This window comes from Catharus ustulatus, chromosome 4, assembly GCF_009819885.2.
Source record: "Catharus ustulatus isolate bCatUst1 chromosome 4, bCatUst1.pri.v2, whole genome shotgun sequence".
Lineage (NCBI taxonomy): Eukaryota > Metazoa > Chordata > Aves > Passeriformes > Turdidae > Catharus > Catharus ustulatus.
The window spans coordinates 37,279,786-37,300,062 of record NC_046224.1 but is presented as its reverse complement, the minus strand read 5'-3'; the positions used below and the strand labels follow the sequence as shown (position 1 = coordinate 37,300,062).

At 36.4% G+C, this 20,277-nt stretch overlaps 1 protein-coding gene across 3 annotated transcripts in view; it reads left to right on the top strand.

Moving 5' to 3' along the window:
• The window catches only part of GRM8 (glutamate metabotropic receptor 8), a 315,998-nt gene extending 304,449 nt beyond the window's left edge, over window positions 1–11,549 (top strand). For all 3 annotated transcript variants that reach the window (XM_033057743.1, XM_033057746.1, XM_033057744.1), the window contains 2 exons: window positions 4,666–4,912; window positions 9,953–11,549. In XM_033057743.1, the coding sequence (XP_032913634.1) occupies window positions 4,666–4,912; window positions 9,953–10,002 (297 nt within the window). In that variant the 3' untranslated portion in view covers window positions 10,003–11,549. The remainder of the gene's footprint in view (window positions 1–4,665; window positions 4,913–9,952) is intronic.
• The last annotated feature ends 8,728 nt before the right edge of the window (window positions 11,550–20,277 follow it).

Sequence of the window (20,277 nt, the reverse complement as noted above, 5' to 3'; positions counted from 1 at the left end):
AACCACATGTCCTGCCTTTCCAGGATATACTTTTAAACCAGGTTAGGGAACCAACTAAGAGCCTGTTCTCTATTTGACTTAACTGAAACTGAGTCGAATAGAAAAATAAACTGCATGAGAAAAATCAACAGTTCTAGAGAGACTCTGAATATTACCTTGCATGTAAAAATAGGGGAGGACTTAAAAAAGCAGTCTGGACAAGGTTGTGACATTATTACTTTTTTTTTTCCTTCCCTTTAGTGAAAATAGTTGGTTTGTGTTGAACTTTGCCTCAGCAAGCACAAAATTGATGGGATATTGCTGGGGTCTTGGGGAATATTTTATATCCAAGCAGTGAAGCCTGGCTGAGAGGCAGTCATTCAGCTACCTACACTGGGAAAATTCAGTGCACACATTTGCTTTGATACCTAGAAATTTTTTTCAGGAGGCAATGCAGTTTCAACTACTTTCAAACTGGAGAACTCATTAGAGTATCTGAGTTTTACTAAAATAGCATATTTCATTGCCCCAATGTTTCCTGTGTAACATTTTAGGTTTCAAAGTAGAAAGAGATAAATAGTCCTACAATCAATGGCTGCTATCTATTTTAGCTGCAGAGTTAGGATAATCTGAAGGCTATGCTACCAAACTTTTAGGACCCTTCTGATGAGGAAAGGGTCCAAGTGACTTGTGGAATAGAGAAATAATGTGTCTCAGTGAGGATCTAAATCTTTTACACAAGGGAGTGTCTATTTTGATGAATCCTGTGTGAATTATGGAGGTTAAAATTGTGCATAAAAAGTCTTGTATCAGTTCTGGGGTGAGGTTGGGGTGGAGGATGGAGACATGAAGGTATTTAGGCTCAGATATTTCCCATAGTTTAAAGGATGTTTTTCCTTGGGCTACTGTGATTTTAGTTTTCTGACGTACCCTCTGACTGTCAAGAACAAGAATAGATATAGTAGTCTTTGTTACATTGTGAAAGGCATTATTGGGCAAAAAGTTTGTAGTTCAGAAGGGATTTTGGTGTGAGGTGTGCTGAAATTCATTTCTGTGTAACTATGAATCATTGCAAAAAAAGGGACCTTTATTCTCCTGTAACTTCAAGTGAGCTACCACTGTGAGGCACATGAAAAATTATTCAGACCTTATATCTTATTAAACTGAACTACTTTTTTTGCTCCTTGATTTTTAGAGCATCTAATTCTGTAAAAGTTACAGGTAGTTATGTTCCCAGAATAATAAAAGTACCCAGAATGCACAGCCATAAAACATCATTGTCCTCTTGTCCGGAATAAAACAAGATAAGAGTCAGATAAGAGTCAGAAAAAAGTCAAACCAAGTGCATGTGGTATCCTGTTTCCTAGACTTGGGCTTCACTGGGCTGCAAGAATGGGAATTCCAAAGATACGAAGGATTAAATGCAAGAGATATTCCTGTCCTATAAACAGACTCTCAGCCTGCAAATGATCACTTAAAAACACAGTAGGGCTTGTTGAGATAGGACAAGTGGTAATGGTTTTAAAATAAAAGAGGGTTGGTCCAGACTAGTACTAAGGATTTTTGATGATGAAGGTGTTGAAGCACTGGAACAGTTCAACCAGAGAGATGGCAAATGCCCCATGCCTGGAAACATTCAAGGTCAGGTGCTCTGAGCAACCTGATCTACTAGAAGATATCCCTGCTCACTGCAGGGGGACTGAACTAGAGGACCTTTAAAAGTCACTTCCAATCCAAACTATTCTATGATTACAGTAGGAAGACTGTCATGGACAACTCAGCCTCCAGCTGAGTATGCAATTGCATTAGCCTATGAAGTCAGATGGATGTACACAGGCACACAATGTGTACATGTAAGGATATGTTCAAGGCCTTTCCCTCAAGGTCTAGCAAGTGTCTTAAAACCCTTCTTTTTCACTGGCTTTATTAAAGGTAAGTAGTCAGGGGGATACATGAAGAACAGAATTCCTGAGTCGGAAACTCTTAAGAGACTATATTCACTATTTGAAAACTGTCCTGTCAGAAAATTCCCAGTTCACCCTAGTGTTGGTATTTCGTTAATTATAGTGGTTGGTTCAGAAACACAGCCATCATTAGAAATAAACCCCACCACATATGAACTGTAATCAGTGATATGAAACAAACTGTGATTTTGGGTTGGATTTTTTAAAATAGGCTGTTGTGCTTAAGTCCGCATGAAAATAGATTAGATGTAATGACATAAGCCATGAAAAATACTGTGCTGAAACCCATGGGATCTTAACTTTTCAGTGTCTGATGACATTCAGAGTTATTTCACTTATGTAGCTTTAGAATGTAAACCTTCAAGCTGACATTGACACACTAAGAAAAACCTCTTGAGTATTTGTAAGATCTTGGCACTGTGGCACCTCTTATTGCTAGAAAGATCATTGAGATGTACTATAATGTATAGATTCGGTAATGTTACTAAGAAAGTAATGCATATGTTTTATCCTATAACATTTGGAGCTTTATCCTTTTTGTCATGTCACTCTTAACACTGAACCATGAGAGGAAGACAAGTCTTAGAATTTGAGTGCTTGATAATAAATAAAACCCCCAAAATGCATTTAAATGCCAGGCTTTGTTACAGAATGCATAGGTGAGCATTAGGTAGCACTTAACTGCCATGACTTGGATTTAAAAAAATTGTAAGGCTTCAAAAAGAATTTATATGTTTAATGGAACTTTCATACACAATACAGTTTTTAAAATGTATTGCTTACAAAGATTTCAGTTTTTAAAATTCCATTAGGAAATATACTCATGTTTAGGAACCAAAATACTTTTGCTTTTGGATGCCACTTAATTCAATGTTTAACCCTAAAAGCCGGTGCTGTACCAATTTGTTTGGAGATCAGTCAGTTTGATTCAGGGAGAAACAGACATGTATTGGTGCTGTCTGCATGTGAACATGCATCTGCACAGAGGTCCTTCCACAGAAGTCTGAAAAATCCTGCATATTAATGTGACCATGTGATGTTTTCATTAGAAATGTTCATGCACAATATAGCTCTGCTTTCAGGCACTGTCATTTTGGAGATTGAAAGGAATGGAATTATTTCACTAGTGTAAGAAAAGAGTATATTATTTCCTCAAGTAGTGAATTGATGCATGATTGAAATGAAGCAAGGTGTTACTCCTGTAACTTTCCTCAGTACAACAACAAAGACAGTCCTGATTTTCAGGCTGGTGCTGTCCCTGAAAACAGGTTGAGCTTTTTACAGATTTTGAAGATTTGTTAGTGTTTTCTTGAACACTAGATTGGGCTATCCTTCTTTTTATGGTAGTATCTGGCATAGTATTTGTGTTTCTGTACAATTATACAATTACTTTATAAGGTCATTCAGAATCCATGTTTTTTTCTTACCTAAGATTGCTGTAAGTGAGAGAGAACAGTTTATTTGTGATCTCTAAGGAGAAAGTATCTAATGGAAAAACTTTGTAGGCTGAAAGACATTAAAAATGTTTGACTATAATAGTGCACAACAGTTTATTATATGTCTACTTTTCTGCCAAGGGCCAAGTCACCCAAGGGCACTTCATAAAAAATGATGGTCTGAAGCTGACATTGCAGACAGACTTACCACCTTATCTTCAGGTTAATGTGATAGTGTTGGCCAGTGCTTAAAATCATGCCTGACAATGTCACTGAATCATCTGCCAAGGCACTGGGCATGTTTTACTTCAGTATCTTTTTTCAGTATAACAAGGATTATTGAGACATTTCCTACTTAGCACTCTAATCTTTTGTTCATAATATAGTTAATAAAAAATAATTTCCTAAGAAAAAAAAAATGTTGAGGAGAACTACAATTAATATTGCTAATATATTAGCTGAATACTTCTTCAAACAGAAATTTCTGCCTGCTGTTTTTACAGAGTGATCATTGTAATTTTCTTTAATGGTATTATAGAAGAACAGAATTACCTTCTTTTTGTAGGTGATAACAAAAAATAGACTCGCTCTGAAATGCCGAATTTTTCCTTTGTATCTATAGGGAGCTGAGGTCTTCTGTGAGGTAATTTCATGGTTCCTCAATTTTCTGATTTCTTAGTTAAGACCATGACATATTAATAACTTTATTGTGTGCCAACAGAGCATTGTGATTAGAATTCAAAAGTAGGATGGATAACAACCAAAAACCCAACTGCCCCAACACACTCAGCAATATTCAATCATCACTATGGGAAACTAATTTTTTTTTCCAGCTTGAAACTCACAGACTTTATAAAAGATTCCATTAGGTTCTGCATTATGCTGCTGTCAGTTGAGCCATGCTGCACACACTGTTGAATCACCATGTGGCATATTGGTGTAGAGGCTTCTGTCTGTTAAAATGGATGACACAAGGCCAGCTCTATTGTCATTCCTATTTTCTTGTCCAGACATACTGTTTTTCTTTCTAAAAATCTGTTTGCTGCAGCATCTTTGTTACTTTTATGAGAATGAAGTTTCATGAATATTGTTGTTTGTACCACCTACTCTTAAGGTTATAAACCCAATAGGAAACAGCCATACTCGGGTATAATTAAAACAAACGAAGCCAAGGGTCCTTTTGATGTTTCCTTTCCACCTAGTACTTTTAAGATAACTACTTTGTTTTCCTTCTTATATTAAATCAATATAACAATTATCTTTGTGTTGTTTCTTTTCTTCCCCAGATGTACATCCAGACAACAACACTTACTATCTCCATGAGTTTAAGTGCTTCTGTGTCTCTGGGCATGCTCTACATGCCCAAGGTTTATATTATCATTTTTCATCCAGAGCAGAATGTTCAAAAACGGAAGCGGAGCTTCAAGGCTGTAGTGACAGCTGCTACAATGCAAAGCAAACTGTCACAAAAAGGAAATGACAGACCAAACGGAGAAGTCAAGACTGAACTGTGTGAAAGTCTTGAAACCAACAGTAAGTCATCTGTAGACTTGGTCAAGAGTGGCAGCACATCTTAATAGATGTACGTTCACAAGAATGCACTTTCTTTTAATAATAAATTTAATTATTTTTGTTGCTTGTCCTGCATGAATCCAGAGATGTGTCAGAATTCATGTACTGCTGAATGCAGGAATGTCTAGAATTGTTTAAAAGAAATTGATTTTCACGGGAGGCTAGTAGAGGAAAAAAAAAGCACAAGCAGATTTTGAAACGCCACATCTTTTAAAAATTGTTTGTTTTAGCTAGTGCTATTTTGATGTGTTGTACATTGCTGTGCAGTGGTATGTCCTGACAGTTCATGAGATGTATTTATGGTCATCATTGTATATTCAAAACTCAAAGGCTGTTGAAAAAAAACTGTAATGAAAACAGCTAACATTGTTTTTATTTTGCAGTCAGATATGGAAGTGAAAATAATGCTTTTTACCTTTCTACCTTAATATTTGTTGGACTGTTCATTTACCACAATTCATGAGTAACACTTCCCAGCGTAATGCTTCCCATCCAGGTTTTTGTTCTGGTCTTACTCATTTTCGTACAAAATCATGATAATTCATATGAAGTTTAATCATTACATGTTCTGATATATCATAGTTTTTTAATGGGAAGAAAATTATTTCCCATGTCAGTAAAGTTCTTGAATCTTGTTGCATCTCTAAGTTGCTCTGGAATAGAAGAAAACAGATGTTATAGCTCCCATTCCACCACATGACATGTCATCTTATAAACTGGACTTCATAATAATAAAAATAATCGAATATGAGCAAAGACATTAACCTTATACCCAGTGCTTAGAAATGAAGAATTGTTTTCTGTTGAGAAGTTAGATGTCACATTAGATGGGCAGCAGCTGTGACAGCTAAGATTTTCAGTCATTTTACTACAAATGACATGGTTTGGTTTTAATTTTTATTGCTTTTGGATGATAAAGGTTAAGAACTGTTTTGGTTAAGCACATTGAGACAAGGCAGTACCAAGTTTGCATTAAAATATTGTAATTATTTCTGAAAAATGAACCTCCCACTGAAATCTATCAGAGTTTGCCAGACTGAAGACTATATAAAAGTAGTCCATAACTCTACCATACTATAGTTGCCGATGAATGGAGGATATTGAGTACAAACTGTTTCACTGGAAAAACTCGTGACCCTTCAAAATGTGTAAAACTGCTAGAGGGAGCTATGGACTTATACAGCTTCAGATTGTGACATGTAACAAAGGACAAACAAGAAAGGCACAGCAATTCTTTGTGGATCAAATAATAGAACAGGAATATGAAAACCTCAGTAATTTTGCAACTCTTCAGAAGTCACCTAAAGAAAACAGAAGGAAAAGGGACATGGATTTTGCTGAGTATGCAAAATTATGAACTTCCAAGGAGAGGATAGACCAGGCTTTTCACAGTAGGGTGAGAAAGAGTGTTAATAAGAAAGTCTTGGGTATCTGATGTTTATCTACTGTACCTAATTAAGAAATGCTGTGTCTGGTATTCCTTAAACTATGATTATGCATAATTCATCGAAACAGATGCTACTGGAAGCAAGTCTGCTTCTCCAGTAGTTCAGGGTAATGCTTATTTACTGTGCTCTAAACTTAACTTGAACAGTAACACATCTATATAATTCTGAGCTCACTAGGAGTATATCCAGACTAGGTTTTCATCCATCATGATGCTTCATAGGCAAAAATTCAGTTAAGTCATTTGCACTCCAGATAGCTTTCCCTATGTAATGGAGTTCTAGGCCTCAAGATGAGTTTGTCTCTTCCCTGAAATAGTTATTGTCAAAGCTTTTGAAGGTTCCTGTGAATTTTAAGTGCACAATGCAGCATAAGTTCTTTTCACTGTGTTATTTGTAACAACCTCTCAACACCACAAAATTTCTTTTTACAGACTCCATGTGAGATAGATCTTTCTTTTCAGTGATAGCATCTGAAACTGATTGCAAAATATGAGTCTACTCCTAGTACACCAGAAATGGGCAGTGAGTGTTTCCCCCCATTTATCAAGCACAAATAGTAGTAGTGATAGCAATGCTCATAGCTAGCTGAGAGCCAGGATGAGATAGTCATGTAATCCCTTTTGCTCCCCATCCAGAGACAACTCTGCTCTTTCTAGTTTGTCCTGTTCCATGTTGCACACATTGCTCTATCTTGTCTTCCACATGAATACATTCATGGGTTTATGTGTGGGAATAGGTCCATATCCAGTGAAAATCAAATTGTTTCTGGGAAAGAGGATAAAGAAAAAAACAACGTTCAGGTGTGGTTACATAAGGCAATGAAAAGTACATTAAATGAATATAGGTCAGATCATAATAACCCTTCTACATTGCTTTAGATCCTCATTTAATTTCTCCTTCTTCTTTTTGTTTCATTACAATAGCAAAATAGTAACTGGAGCTGTAAAAGAGTGTTTATTCGCAGAAATATTTTCAGCCAAGTCCATTACTTTTTCCAACCATCTAGGGTTGCCAAATGTGGTTCATACTATTATTATGAAATGCTAACAGTCTTAAAGGGCAGGACACCAGCTGCTGAAGCTTCAGGTCCCCAAACATGAGCTCTAGAATTATTCCACAGAACTATAAAGACACATGCAATATTTATAAAGTAAAAACCTACAAACATTGTTTGGAGATAAGATTAGTTTTAATATATTTCAAACTATTGTTTACATTAAATTCCCATGCTATATTTTTTAAAAGTAACAACACTCAGAACTCAACTGGATAATTTTTGTTTCTTGGTCAACTCTAGATTAATTATATCAAAGCTCTTTAATTCTCAATTAAATGCAAAAAAAAGTTACAACAATTTAACAAATTCCTCTGTATCATCTGAGATATGGTAGCTACTATTTTTGTATTTTGTATTGTATTCTTGCAAATGTCCTCACATAATTCAACTTACTGAGTTGTGATAAATCTGATTATGTTACATTGCTGTGGGCTAAAAATATGCACATGTACATGAGTTATCACAGAACTCAGCCCATACTAGGTCATGTGGTAATCTAACTTAACCTGATCAGGTATCTGACTCTACTTTTAGGGAAAGGCAAAAAAATTAGCTCTGATCTTTCTGTCCTTTTGTTCCCAAGTGTGCAGAGTTTGCAGATGTGCAAACTGTTGTCTGTAATTTATTAGCTGGGAAAAAAAAAATCCTTCTGTTTGTAGTTCTTGGTGCCATTTCATCAGTCTTGCATTATTTGGAGTAGGAACTTAGCAGGCCAAAAGGAAAAATAGAATCCTCTCAGAAATCCAGCTGTGGGAGCATGAGAGAGATCAGACGGGAGAAGTACATCCCATCTGAAAGATCTGAAAGATGTAAATGAGGCTATAATTGCTTCAAGTATCCCAATACATGCAAATAAAGCTCTTTCACGTTGGTGCTCAAATATTGTGATCAACTGTAAGAAAGAATTGCTTTGTGTGCCAAAAACATTAAAGCATTCCTTTAAAGAGTTAGCTTTTTCTAGACACAAAGTAGTAGAATTAATTCCAGTACTTTGTGTCTAGAAAAAGCTAACTCTTTATACCTGTGTAAGTGAAAGGTTACATTTTGCAGCTTTTGTTTGATTATTCATTCTTATATATACATTCTTAAGGGGAAAATTATAGTAATGTGTGAATTAAAGGGTCTGGTTCTGTTGTGTCTTTAAAAAATGGCAAATGCAGTATTAGATTCAATTAGATTCAGAAAATCTAAGAAAACATGACAAAAATCAAAAAGTAAATTTATACTAATCACTATTAAGTTGCATTAATTTTCGTAATTCTTTATTTAGTTTAATCCGTGACCCAGAAGAGAGAAACTACAATTTCTCAGTTCTAGTAGTCTGTTCTTCACAAATCATCAGATTGTTGGGCTGAATTTAGGAGTTAGCATGAAGAATGCTTTTCCTATCTATCTCAGCTGTTCTCACCAGACTCTATATAGAAAAAAGAAAGAAATTTAAGAAAGGTGTGGAAATAGAAAATTTGAATCTGTAGATCAGAAAACTTTTTTGGCATCCTGTTCTTTTCATCTTGCCAGCTGCAGTCTTCACTATCATAAGCAGAACATGTCTGTATTAGACAGAATATAAAACATATTTAGAAAGTCAAATTCCTCTTTATTCAGTGTAACATAGACCTTATTATAGAGAAAAAAAAGACTCAGTCCTCCAGCGGTCTGATTTTCCATGTACCAAATTGATTTAAAATTAGAGAACTATGAGACCTGATGTGACCACTTTTCTCCTCTAACCAACACATTAACCTTGAATGATAAGTCTTGAGTCATATTTTTATAGCATATTTTTTTAATATTTCTCAATAGCAAAGATGTAAGGGCTAGAACCTGAAACAAACTTTCATAAAAGATTCCTAGTTGTTCAGTTTTGCAATAGTAGATCTGTTTAATTCTCTTAACGTACTGCCTCATTCTGAACAAGGACTATCAGCTTTGATCAAAAGAAGACATGATCAGCTGACAATCAACATAAGGAGACCATAATTTTCTCCAGATAACATATTCTGTAGGGACTATCTGCTCAGTTTCTCTAATTTGGAGAGGGTTAGGCTTTTTTCCTTTCAAGGAGCATAAGTCTCCTTCTAGATGGACAAACCACCACTAGCTTAAAAGTTGTCTTCAAACAGTAGAAGTGAAAGAAAAAGCCAATCTCTAAAGAATAAATGTCTATATGGAATTCAGACAAAATAATAACAGGTGTTGAAACTCTGTTGTGGGTTTGCTGAAACCACTCATCATTTTTCCTTTCTATTGACCTCTGCTTTCCCAAGTCATAAACAAAATAAGTGGTCATGAATACTGAAATTGAGATCCAGTTTATACATCCTTAAACATTTTTTATTCCATGAACATAGACCATATTGTTTGGAAATACAGTAGGACATTGTCTATGTTCAAATGGTAATATGTTTTTTTTTCCTCCTCTCTTGATTCTAAAAATCCTGAACTTTGTTTTTTTGTTGTTGTTGTTGTTTGTTTTTGGTTTTTTTTGGTTTACAGCCTCCTCTACCAAGACAACTTATGTCAGTTACAGCAATCAGGCAGACTGAGCAGGGATGAAATTCACTGGAAGATCTGCAGGACTGGATCTTGCAAACATAGACTTTACCACCACCAGAATTCAGTCTTGAAAATATCAGTAGACTACATTCAAATCGATAGTCAGTCTCCTAAAGAACAAGGATTAAACAAAAGCAAAAGGCAAAAAGAGACAGGGGAAGGAAAAATCCAGTTTTATAACATAGAGACAGAGCGTCAAGCTTCTGAACTGTTCATTCACAAAAGGAAGCAAATCACAAAAGGAAAACAAATGTTAGCTTGTGAAAAAAATGCTGTTGAAATAAATCATGTCTGATGTTATATTTGTAAGTACTTTTTTGTGATTGTGACAATTTCCTTTCCTGTCCTACATTGTTCAACTCGTAAAAGAAGATGAGTTTATTTCTTGTGACGGCTGACTGAATTAAGTCCTGGGTTATGCTAAAATAAATGCAATGGTCAATGCATGCTAATTTTTATACAGAATAATTTATTTCTAATAATAAAGGAATGTTTTGCAAATGTTGAGACTTGTTTTGTTGCAGTTTTAAGGAAAAAAAGTCCTTACACTGTTGTCTATTGTTTGTTTAGAATGTGCAGTAAAGGTGGGTGTACAAATAAAATAATAATCATGGCATCAGAAGAATGCAGTGTAAACTCTAAGCATGTGTGTATGTATGCATGTATGTGTGCACCTGTGTGTGTACATACGTGCATGCCTGCCTGCATGCGTGTGTGTGTGTACTCTGCAGTGTGTGAATTTATTTGTTCAAAGCTTTGTGACTATATTTTCTAATGGAAGGATTTTTTTCCCTCTTCTCACCCTCAAAGTAAGTTCATTTTATATGTTTGTAAAGTAAAGGAGTCCTGATAGTAATTATTTTGTATGGTTGTATTATATTTTTGAGTCTCCACTAATAATTTTGATCCTTTTCATTTCTGGAGCTTACAGCTTGTAAGACTTTATGACAGCTAGACTGGATTAAGCTGAAAGTCTATTCAGTCTAGCATCCTGTCTCTGACAAGAGGATGTAGCAGATGCATATCTCAATAAAGGTGACTTTGAAATAGCAGAAGAGAAATCAATGGAGAATTTGGAAAGCAGCAGCCTAGTGAATATATGTACTTATTGCCTTATAAACACTTACAAGTCAAAGAAATAAATGCTAATCTACAAGCTAATCTTTTTCACATCTAATTCCCATCATTGTGTGAAGTTAGAAACAACTATGCAAAGAGAAAGAGAAAATCACATTTATATCTATTGTGTTAATGAACCCCTCCAAATAATTAAAAAAATACAGACAGGAACTGCCCCCTTCATTACTACACTTGTGATGGATGTTCTGTAAGACTTTTTGCTCCGTACAGTGCTTACCATTCATCAAGTCAATGGGTCTTCACATGCAGCTGATTATTAAATGTTATGTCTCCTGACTTAGCCTGATGGCTCCTTGTGATTTTATCCTCACAGCAGATGTATTTTTCTAACATATCTTAAGGGACCTGTGGCGGGTCCTAAATTACATCAATAAAAGTTGAAGTCTCTGAAACTTAATCTCTTTCTATTACAATGTCAATATTTTAACTTCAGCGTAGGTGGCAACTGTATGACAGTGAGTTTTCAAAGTATTTGACAAAATATACTTAGTGTTTCCCAGAAATTGCATGTCTAAAGTATTATCTGATGATTGCTTTGGTATAGTATGGCATTGTGGGCTTGATATAAGTGATATTTTGTGTGAAATTTCCTTTTTTGACTATGCCACAAGCACATCAAAGCCAAAACTATAAACTAACCTATGCTTACGTTTAAGCATCTGTATGCTGCAGGTAATGCAGTGAAACCTGCAAAAAAATCATAAATAAAACAGTTTTAGTTCTATATTGTTAGCCAATATCTCATAAAATTGAAGTTTCCATATGAAAATAGATTGATTAGATCAATTTTTAACAAGACTGACTTTCATGTCTAGGATGGATTTCCTAAAAGAGAAGGAAAATCTGTTTTATCTGAAAAGCAATATTTGGACAGAGTTTCTTTTCAAGAAGCCTTTGAAAAGTTTAATTTTCAATATACAACAAAAAAAAGTTTCAAATACTTTGAAATATCTATACCTATTAACTTAGGCAAAAACTTATGCATTTGAAAAAGGAGTACACGGGAGTTGTGTTCAAAGCACATTTCATATACACATAAACATATGTTGCATATACATAAAGATTAGTATATGATATATAAATATCTTCCAGTTTCACAGAAGAAAATGTTATTGTGAAAAGGTTTGCCTTTGGAATGGAATTTGGTTTGCCAATGGAATGTAAATTAGTTTGTGCATTTTTCTCCATAATTCTGTCTGAAGCATGGAGTATATTAAGGCTAGAAGTCCCACTGGCATTAATGTAACTAATTAGATAAATGAGTGCACAGTATGAATTACTGAACAGCACTGGTCTACAAGTTTCACTTCAATAGGGGGGTTATGTGCAGTTCATGAAAATGTGCAGAACAGTCCGCTCAGATTTCAGATTCATTCAGTAACTGAGATCTTGAAGTTCAATAACTAAACTTTTGTGTAGGTAGAGTAATTATTTTCCTTCAAAAATTACAAAAGGTCTTTATTCTACAAAGTTAGGGTTTAGGTCTGCTCATGGAGAAGCAGGCTACTGAATTGCTATTACTGATAATTTGTGTGTGATCATGCTGAAGCAACTGCATCAGGGCACACAACTCTGTTTTACTGACAGCAGAAACAAGTCCTTAATGTTGTTTTGTGACTGCAAGATAGATACAATGAGATCTGAATGACTCTGTGTGTCTGGTCAATGAACCAGGAATCAAACAGAACTAATAGACTGTTCTATGGAAAGAGTAACGAACCACAACATCTGAAATCCCCTTTTCCAGAAATGTGTAAATAACAGTTTCCACATAAGGGTTTTTAGCTAATCACATTACCTCATTTCCAATTAATAGATAATTTTTATTACTAAAAAATAGATTTGTAAATCTATTTTATTAAAAGACATCTTACTCATTTATGTATCTACTTCAATGTAGAATGTGAAGGCAGAATTATGAAGACATAAAATGATGTAGGGAACAGTAGGGTTTGATTTGAAAATGTACGTAAATGATCCAGTATATTTCACCATCACATCAGCCATTAAATAAAATGATAGTTTTTTAAGCTTTCAATTAAACTTAAGTGCCATGTGGCATATTTTGGAAATTACATATTCTGGTTGAATTTTGGAGAGCAAAATTCAATGTCAGAAGAGTGAAACATTACCTTTCCCAGTTTTGGTAGTATCTACAGTAAATTCACGAATACAAGCCGCACTGAGTATAAGCCGCATGGCCGGGTGTTGGCAAACATTTCGTTTTTTGTCCATAAATAAGCCGCACCCAAGTATAAGCCGCTGCGTGTTCGCAGCGAGGACCCGCGTGCAACAAAGTTGCCAAATAGTAACAGAACGGTGGCAGGGCGGGGTTTACTGGCTCAGCTCGGGCCATGAGGGCTCGGGGCTGCCGACAGGGCTGGGTGGGCCAGCTCGGCGCTGCCGCTCGGCGGGGATGCTCGGGGCCGGCCGCTGCCACCGCTGGGCTTGGTCACCCCGGCCTGGCGCTGCCCCACGGCGGCAGGGGGGGTACAGAGCCCGCCGGCACCTGTGGCGGCCATGGGAGCCGGGGATGTAGCCTGCCTGCTCCTGCAGCGGCGGCGGCATGCGGGGACGGGAGCCCCCCGAGCCGTGGGGCCAAGCGGAGAGAGTTGCCCACCTTCCCCAGAGCCGCGGGGCCAAGCGGAGAGAGCTGCCCGCCTTCCCCCGAGCTGTGGGGCCAAGTGGAGAGAGCTGTCCCTGCCTCCCCCAAGCCGTGGGACCAGCAGGAGGGAGCTGTCCCGCCTTCCCCACGCCCTGTGCTGCCTGCACGGAGCAGCTCCACCCGCCGCGCAACAGAGTATCAATTTGTAACAACCGCGTAAATGCAGGGTTTTACTGGCAGGAGCTCGACTTTGCAGTTTGCACTGACTTGGTTTGCACTCCCAGGGTTGAAAATGTCAGAAAATTATTCACGTATTGGCCGCACCTGAATATTAGCCGCTTTCACGGTATGAGAGCAAAATTTTGGTCAAAACAGTGCGGCTTGTATTCATGAAATTACTGTAATCTAATGGTACCTTTAGCACTTGCGATATTGCAATTATTTGCATCCAGAAAACACCATTTACATGAGTGTTTCGTGTGCTGTAGATTATTACTTCTTGCAGTCTAAATGCGAAAAGGTCTTTTTATCAGCAAGATGTCATTTCTTTCAGACTTTCTCCTGAATTTTCTAGCAAATAGGAGAGCTAATAGGAGAGCAAGGTATGTGTATCACTAATCCTTATTCTGCTTCCTGAGAAAGTAAATTATTGTTATCAATGGGTTACAGCAAACAAAAGAAGGAACAGATCTTATCTGTGGACTGCATCCTATACTTCTGAATATATGTAAATTGTATTGTCTCCTACTTAACTTTAAATTTACTAAGATGTAAGATCATGAGAACTGAAAAATATTTTGGTGGAAGTAATCTGTTGCATCTGTGCAGTGAAAATAAGCTGGCTGATGCGAAAGACAAATTAATGTGGAAACATTTTGGTTATAATAACCTAAAGGAAATTGGAAACCTTACTAATGAGTATATTAAAAGCTTTATCAGGAAATGAACTGCAAATTAGGAGTGTGCTTAGCTTGTTTCAGCAGAATCTTACGAAGATTTTCAAAGTCTGTCTTAAAAGGTTGCTGTAGAAGCCTTTCCACATTTCATATATTTTGATAACTGCAAATTCTTCTGTCACATTGAAACATGAAAATAATGGAGAGCAATACTTTTTCTCATATGACATTAAAGTGTGACAGCAGGTCATTAGCTTCTAGGAACTTAATATTTTAAGTGGTACAGCAGCAGGGAAGAGAAAATAACACTGTCCCCAAAGCTGAAAGGATGTTGGAAGTACAGTAATATGCACAATATCCTTAACGACAAACCAAGCTCTTGTTTGTATTAAAAAAATACCTTGTCTCTTGGTAGAAGGTGAGTAATATGACATTCAGAGGAGTATGGACATGAAAGGAAAAAAAAAAAAGAGCAGTGACAGAGTCACAGTGTGTAAAACCCTTCCATAAGCATCACAAAATATTGAAAAGTGCCCCCATCAAAGGAGTGCATCAGCTCCAGACAGTGATCTCTGTAAAGGGCACTCTCCATCTCCAGAGTGGGCGTTCATTTTACACACTCTGCAGAACTGCAGTGAGAACACATGGCAAAATAATCAATGGAAGCCATTGGAGTTACTGTTGGATGAGGTAGCAAATAACAAAGTAGACTCATTTTTCTTTAAATTTCAAAGCAAATATTATGATGTTGCCCAAGGAATATGCACAACTTCCTCAAAGACCTGCAAATACAAGTATGTTAACATTTTTTTCACAACCGTAAAGTGTATTTCTTCACAGGTGTGAGCTCTGATCAAAGGTTGAAACATAAATAAGACAGTATCTGCCTTTCCACCAATGAATAAGCTCATTCTCTTTTGTCAATTACTAATTCAGTACCAAGATTTCAGAAAAAAATCTGGAGATTTGCTGGTCCGTCATAATCTAGTCTGAGAAGGCACTGGATTATATGTTCCAAAATAAAGGGAAAATTTCTCTGTAAAACTTTAAATTTCCACATCACCAATATATTGAACAGCACTGCAGTTGCACTAACTTCATCCTCAGAGGAAATATAAATTATATAGCTGCTATCACTTCCTGCTTCTTGCACAGGTATCTTCAATATTCTTTGAATAAGTGACAAGCCAAAGTTAAACATTATTCTGAACATTTTTTCTGCAAGACTGGTGTCATTAAGAAGTGTTATATGCAGTGCTAGTTTGAAAGCCTTTTATTGCTTCCTGTTTTCCTGATACAGCATTTGCTCTATTTGCATTGTTTCTGGAAGCTTACTGTACTCCCCAAGCTAGCCACAGTGTTTTTATTGTCTTTGTGACCACTATCACATCAATAAGTATGACCTTTAATAAAATAAACTATATTTGTTTAACTTACAAGGGTTTATTTTTCCCTAATCTTGCTTGAAAGTTGATGAACTTTTCAAAAGATGTGGTTTGATTTATGATTGGTCACAATCTTTCTTCAATACAGCTTCTAGTAGTTCTGTCTTACTCCATTAGAGCTTTTTATTCAAGTACAGGCTTTGGTATCATGGAAGAAAACATCAATAGAGCAAATACATGTCAAGAAAAAGACAAATATGAAGAATAAGAGGGTGAAAACTGCTTAAAGAAGGTAACACAACTCTGGACAACTGATTTCTTTCTTTTGAGTAATAGAATAAGTATCCATATCTAAAGACATTTGCCATAGGTTACAGTTGGAAGTCTTACTTGTGTCTGCTTCCTTAGAAAATCTTATCAACTGGATTAGACTTTGAATGGTACTTTTTTGGATGTAATTTTAATAAACTTAAAAAAAAAAAAGAGAGAGAGTGAACAGGTGAAAACGAATGTTGGAGATGCCTAAGATATATTGAAATGCAAAATTTTTGAGAACTTGCCTGTTACAAGAAGAATAAAAATTATATAATTAAAACAGTAAATCAGAGATGAACCTATGAATATTTCTATTTATCTATCAATTTCTTTACATCTCTCATATATTACAGGCTGTAAAGTGTACCTCAATATTACTTGTCTACTCTTTTTAAATCAGAAGTTCAGTTCTTACTGTATGCATAATTCTGGGAGGATACAGTGTAGTAAATATAACTGTATCCATATATTCTGTCCTAGTGCCACATAGCTTTTCATCAGAAGTGCTAAACATTTCTGAAAAAAATATGTTATTTATTTCTTCATTTCTATGGTTCATACACCTACCTGAAAATACAGGAGGAGTTGCAATCATTTTGATATAGAGGTTATCATTTCTGGTGAGAGCTTCCATCCTTTGTCATTGTTGGCAGTGTGACACTGAACAAGGAATGACAGAAATATTAGCTTTATACAAAATTCAGGGCATTCTTCACTGAATGACAGCTACAGAGTACACAATTTGCAAGATAAAATAACAATAATGTGATTATTTCAAATGCCAGACCGAGAGTACTTTATAAATTACTGTCTAAAGCACTGAAAGTTTAGGATAGATGTCTGAAAGTGTGTTCTAGAGATAGTTTCAAATGTCTATGTTTCAGAAGCTGTTGTTTCACTTAAGGAAAATGAGCTATTACTTCAAGAGACAGACCACACACAAAACCAGAAAAGGGAGAAACAACAGCACTGGCAACACCATAAACATTACAGGTGAAAGAAAGGAACCACTTGTTTTTAGAAAGTCTGATTAATTCAATGAATTCTATAGCTATGTATATTGCTTTGCCATGAAACCAGAAATGGGATAGTATAGATAATATACACACGGAAAATAATCACACCATGCTTTCTGCTTGCTCTACATGCAGAGCAGAGCTACACAAAGTCCAATGACTTCCCCCACGGCTTTTTTTCTTGAAGAATCATGCTCATGAACCCCTCGTAATAAGTTTCATTAAAATAAATCATGCTTTCCTTTAAAGAACAAGGAGGGACAGCTGTTTGCATGCAGACAATCCTGTGTATCCATTTGAAGGAAGTAATATTGTTGAGGTAGGTGCTTGCACTTTTTTCCATCCCTTCATCCTACTCTATCCTATCTGTTAGCACCAAGACACCTGACACAGCTCATGACCTGGGTTTGATGAGGCTGTGCTCAAAAACCAGGTTTTTCCTAAGCAGCACTAATGACAGCAGAATGTTTTTTGTGGTAGGAAAACATCACTGAAACTTTTTCCCACATGGGTGGATTTCCCATAGATACGGAGTCAGGGATCAAAGCAAGATTTTTTTCTGGAGAGCAAAAGTGTAATGTCAGCTTTCCTGCCTGGTACAGTGGAGTTGAACTACCAGCTGCCAGGGCCAAAGGGCTGGTGTGCTACTGATGCAAATGAGACTCACAGCTCTCTGGTGTGGGGAAAGCACACAAGTCATCTGAAAAACATTTGCATAACGTGGGACTTGCAGCACATCCCGACCCAGGATGTTACTGTTTATCAGGTACAGTGGCAGTAGCAGGTAGATCATGGGTTTTCTTTCAATGGGATAATGAAATTTCCAATAGATAATCCCCTCTAACCTCACAGGGGAGTTTGCAAAGTTAATCTTAGAGCAAATAAACTCACAATTACTTGTAGACACTAAACTGAAGAGACTGGCATTATCAAGGTTCAGCAATGTCTTCACTCATCTGTTTTTCACTGCAAGCTGAATTTGGACACAATCGGTTTTGCAATACACAGCCAGGATTGCAAATTTTACTTTGGGTAGACTGAGTCAGACTTTCATAAAGCAAGACAAAATATATAAAAATGTAGGTTGACTGACATCGGTATCCCTGGTTTCTATTCTGATATAAAATGCAACTAGCAATGTGCTGACATGCAAAGAGATCAAAGCATTCAGTAATCCAGGTCATTGCTTAAAAATTAAATGAATCTACAGAGGTACTATCCTGAAAAAAAAAAAAAGGCATAAAGTCTCCTGCAGTAAGATAAAACAAATTATACAACATTCTGTGAAATAATTAGAATATCCTACAAAGAATTGCTGGCTGTTGGCATTTTGTACATGGTAATTTCCATATTTAATTTAAAATACTGCTGAACCTGATGAATATTTTAATCACAATAAAATAGCAACTTTCTTTTCCCCTGCTATAGTTTTATTCCTTACTTAAAAACTTTTAGTTTATATCAGCAAGTGGCAGTACTGACACTAACAGAAGCCCACGACACAGGCAGAAGTGGATCCATATGGAGCTGAAAAATTTCAGGCAGCTGAATGCATGTGAGGATCAATGTAAATCAGCATGTGCAAGTCAGCCCTCAGAGACCTCTAAGATGAGTTTAGAGATATCAGAAGCTGGTTCTTGCTTTCTGTAGAAGAGTCTCCATCACCACTTCAAAATGTCTTGTTCTGGCAACAAGTCCCCAGTCTGCATGCTCAGAAGCTGATCAAAGCACATAAATCCATAGAATTTGTTCTAGAAAATGCAGTCTATAAGAAGCTGAAGAGAAGCTTCAAATAAAAGATGTACTTTTCGTACCATTGAAATATATCTTTCAACTTTTTGATGTAGATGCTCATGGTTGGAATACTTTGGTAGGATGATATATTCTAATTATTATTATTATTATAATTATTATTATTATTATTAATCTGTATTTCATCAGCGATATCTGAAGAAGGCACTTGAACAGAGAAGCACTACTGGTGAATTATTCTTAAAGATAATTGTAGCAGTACTGAGACTCTAAGATCATTTCCCATTATCCATCACTGCTGTGTGTATTGATTTAGATTCACTTATGAGGCTAATCTGTGGCTTTACTTCATTTTGGAGGCATTCTAGCCTGCAACTGAGACACAACAGATTTGCAGAGCTCCCTGTGAGGGATCGGTAGAAATCAGGAGAGGAGTGATTGTTAAACATCAGCTCCATTCTGTAACAGTGCTATCTGTTCAACTTGTCTGGGATCAGAAACTCCAAGACAACCCAGGACTAAAGAATTTCTTCAAAGAAGTACTGTATGGTTGGGCTAGAGGTGTCTCTCTGTCTGCCTGCCTGTTTCTTAAAAACAACCTGAGCTTATCAGGCCACGATGATCTATCTGCAGCAGACTTTTATTAACTGATATAGTAGCTTGTATTTTGATAATGTAAACAACTAACTTTTAACTACAATATGCAACAAGAGGCTTAGGGACTGAAGACTTTCCATCCTTCAGGAACTTATTCCTATTCAGAGCTCCAGACTCCCCCAGGGAGCCATTCAATGTAATTGTTTTTTGGATGGCTTCAGTGATTTTTACTTTAATAGAAATGCCCGCTAGGATGCTCCATGTACTTATAATTTTTTCCATAAAAAAGTCTTCGTTGTTTCTGCTTGGAGTTTGCTTTTTTTTAGAAGCTTATTTCTAGAAGCTAAGAAAATTTGAAACTTTTGATTCTATGTATATGTCACTTTTTTGATTATGATTTACTGAGAATCCTTTTATAGATGGGAATATGTTTTCCAGAATGCAACCTGCTTTACCATTTATGAACAACTGAAATCTTCTTTCTGTGGAGCTAATCCCAGGCTTTCTGTAAGATACAGGTGTGTCCTGAGAGATGAGGGTGCCTAGCTCTCCCTGAAAT